This window comes from Morone saxatilis, unplaced genomic scaffold, assembly GCF_004916995.1.
Source record: "Morone saxatilis isolate NCDOM2014 unplaced genomic scaffold, NCSU_SB_2.0 Contig14, whole genome shotgun sequence".
NCBI lineage: Eukaryota > Metazoa > Chordata > Actinopteri > Moronidae > Morone > Morone saxatilis.
Genome location: NW_023339696.1, coordinates 11,893,965 through 11,897,088, shown reverse-complemented (window position 1 = coordinate 11,897,088; position 3,124 = coordinate 11,893,965). Strand labels below are relative to the sequence as shown.

The 3,124-nt window shown below is 37.6% G+C and overlaps 1 protein-coding gene across 1 annotated transcript in view; it reads left to right on the top strand.

Moving 5' to 3' along the window:
* cunh4orf47 (chromosome unknown C4orf47 homolog) overlaps positions 1–2,413 on the top strand; it is a 6,313-nt gene extending 3,900 nt beyond the window's left edge. The window contains exons 5-7 of the mRNA XM_035654726.1: positions 882–1,067; positions 1,207–1,370; positions 2,113–2,413. Coding sequence (XP_035510619.1) covers positions 882–1,067; positions 1,207–1,370; positions 2,113–2,167 — 405 coding nt within the window. The 3' untranslated portion in view covers positions 2,168–2,413. The remainder of the gene's footprint in view (positions 1–881; positions 1,068–1,206; positions 1,371–2,112) is intronic.
* The last annotated feature ends 711 nt before the right edge of the window (positions 2,414–3,124 follow it).

The window sequence follows — 3,124 nt, the reverse complement described above, 5'->3', positions numbered from 1 at the left end:
TTACAGAGAATGCAGGTTTTAAGATACTTATGTTGGCTTAACTTTTCAGACCCGAAGCTCTGTCCATTATATATACTGTCAATGGTTGCAACACATTAACCACATTAATGGATAGAGATGACTGGAACCGGTAAGAAGAGACAGGGAGACTTAATAAATTACATTTGAAAATGACCAAACTAGAAGTCGACCCAAGCCTTTTGCAACAAAATGGCTCAAACTCCCAATAACCCAAAATCCACTACTGGATGTTGACCTGTTTGGGTCAGGTAGCAGAATTCTAGTAGCCATTTAATAGATGTTGCTGTGTTTCAGGTCTCGGCAATTAACTTGGTGAGTACAATGTTAGTATTACTGACAACAATTAAGGCCAAAACAACAAACGTAAGACCCAAGTTGGAATAAACCAGGATTTCCTTCTAATTATCTTCTCACATTTATTACAAAAACTGAATTGTGTGTGTTTCATGTTCATTAATTAAACAGCGGTCACACCACAAAGTAACATTTACTCATTGATGCAAAATGGGATGGCCCGTAAGCCAAGTGACATATTGACTACTCACAGGGTTATATCTGACAGAGGAGATTCAATAAAACTGGAGGGTGACACACAGCTAATGAAGGTCAAAGGTCAGCACTTTCAAGACAGCTTGCTATTGGTCAATTGCACAAATTCTCATGTCAAAATTCACCAAAAAAATATTTATTTAATTTGCCTCCTCAAGCAGTTCCTCCACGAAATCTTGTCGCTTTAAATCCCAGTGTGTCCAGGCCTATAAACTAATAAAAACATGTATTCCTACTGGTAAAAGTTACTGCATTTTTTGACTTAGACACTGATTTAACATTAAGTTTAAAATGTTGTGTGTATGATACAGAGGGAGGCAACAATCCATCGCTCCAAGTTAAGAGATGGCCCCTTCAAGCTCAACCTTCACCCCAGAGATTATTTCCAAGGCAATCCATACCGCAGTGACAAGCCACTCCCACCAGCACAAAAGCCCCTCCCACCTGGACAGAAAGTCTCTCCGGTTCCCTTTAAGCCTTCGTCCCCTAGCAAAAAGGTGATTGTCCCTCTATGTGCTGTCAGGATTAGAGGGAAATATCTGACTGAAAAGTCTACTGCTGACCATTCAGTGACACCAAGCTGTGATATTATATTTTATTGTACATTTTTAACAGTGTGAATGTGTCTTGTGTTAGATTGGAGGAATGAAAGCGGGGACGTTTGACACTTACCCCTCGCATTCTGCTGATCCATACGTCATTCGCCGCTCTAAACCAACCAATCTAGAGCCAGTCTTCCGTCCTGTTCCTGGTCCTAAGAGCACACCTGTCAAGAGTATCATCACCGTCAATGTTAACAGGTTAATCCCTGTCTCCCGTTATTGATCTTCTCTTTCTCTGTTCTCAAATGGAGGGCTTTCAGACACATATCACCTCGCCATAGTGAGTCCTCGTTTATAGGAATAGTCCCAAAATTAAGGAAGCATCTGTTTAGGTGACAGTTACAAGTAGGAAGTTGAAGTTTCATTAAGGTAGGACCAGTGTTGGGGTTGTTACACAAAAAAGTAATGTATTACACATTTACACATTACTTTTCTTTTAAAAAGTAATACATTACATTACCTAAAGGTCCAGTGTGTACCATTTAAGAGGATCTATTATCAGAAATGGAATAGACAAATCAGACAAATACCTTCCCACATAAAATGTTGAGCTATACATCACCAATTGAACCTGTCCAAACAGGGCAATTTTATTATTACTGAAACAAGTTGCCTTTGATTCGATTAATACAGAAAAACTGCTGAGAAATCAGGCATTTAAGGTCACAAAAATCCCCCCAAAATAAAATGAAAACTTATTTACTAATTTAAAAAAGTGACATTTGGGAGATTAAATTTATCCAACCTTTGATAAAAATTACTTTGAATTAGCTCTGACATTTTCCAGATATTATTAGTAGTTATGTTAAATTTGATATATTCAGTTTCAGATGTATTCCCTGAGGAGAGCTGTGATTTCAGCCACCAGCTTTTGCAAGATAAATAGTCAAACCTGTGCAAAACATTGAATTTAAACCTGTTTTTCCGTTTGTTGTTTCAGGAGTGTGCACTCCGCTAACTACACCTTATCCATTCCAACTGGGATGACCTTCTGACTACATTACCCATACTGCACCTACACTAGCTGACTTGTTTACCTGCTATATACTATAGAAGTTTTTTTACTGCATCTGTTTTACTATAAGCTCTGATGAGATTCTTACACACATAATGCTGTTTTTATTCCATTACATGAAGACGATACAGCTTTAGCAATCTTCAGTGATCTATGTTTCCTTTCTATTCATAGGTTATATTTGTAATGTTGTGGATCTCACATACAGTAACAAAATCAACAAGGAACACAAATAAAGTTGAGAAGTGATTTTGAGAGTTATTTATGTCTTTAATTCTGGATGTCCATACAACCACACAATACAGCCACATAATCAACCCAACATGACAACACTTAGGCTCCAAGTCTGCAAGCAATGTGTGTCCTGTCATTAGTACAACAAGCAGCAGACACTGCGGTCAACAACACAAACAGCATCAAAAAAACAACTATTTATTAAAAGGCCAGACAGCCAGCATATATTGCAAGTCTGTCATCACAAAGGATGAATCTGAAACCATTTACAATGATGTTTTCATCCAGCAGCTGTCATTTTGAATCCAAGCCAGCAAACAAAATTAAGATGGAAGTGCTTACATTCAGCGGCTGGAACTATCCAGCTAACTTTGATTTTCAAAAAAACAAACAAAAAACCCTGAGACTTTAATCGTCGTATGTCAGAATTTTAGGGATAAAGGACCAAAATTACCATTTTCGAGTAGAAGAAAAGTAATATAACTATTAGTGTAATAATTGGCAGGGAGTAATAAGTAAAGTAATAATATTGCAAAAAAAAAAGTACTAATAAGATAATAAATTACATTTATGAGCCGAATGCAGAGACAGAGAAATGGCCAATAGAGGACTTTATTTCAAAAGCTGAGGATTGGAGGATGAGAGGGAGAATGGATGCTGTCTGATCTGAGCTGAGCAGGGAAAGAAGGCAGACAGACAGGTT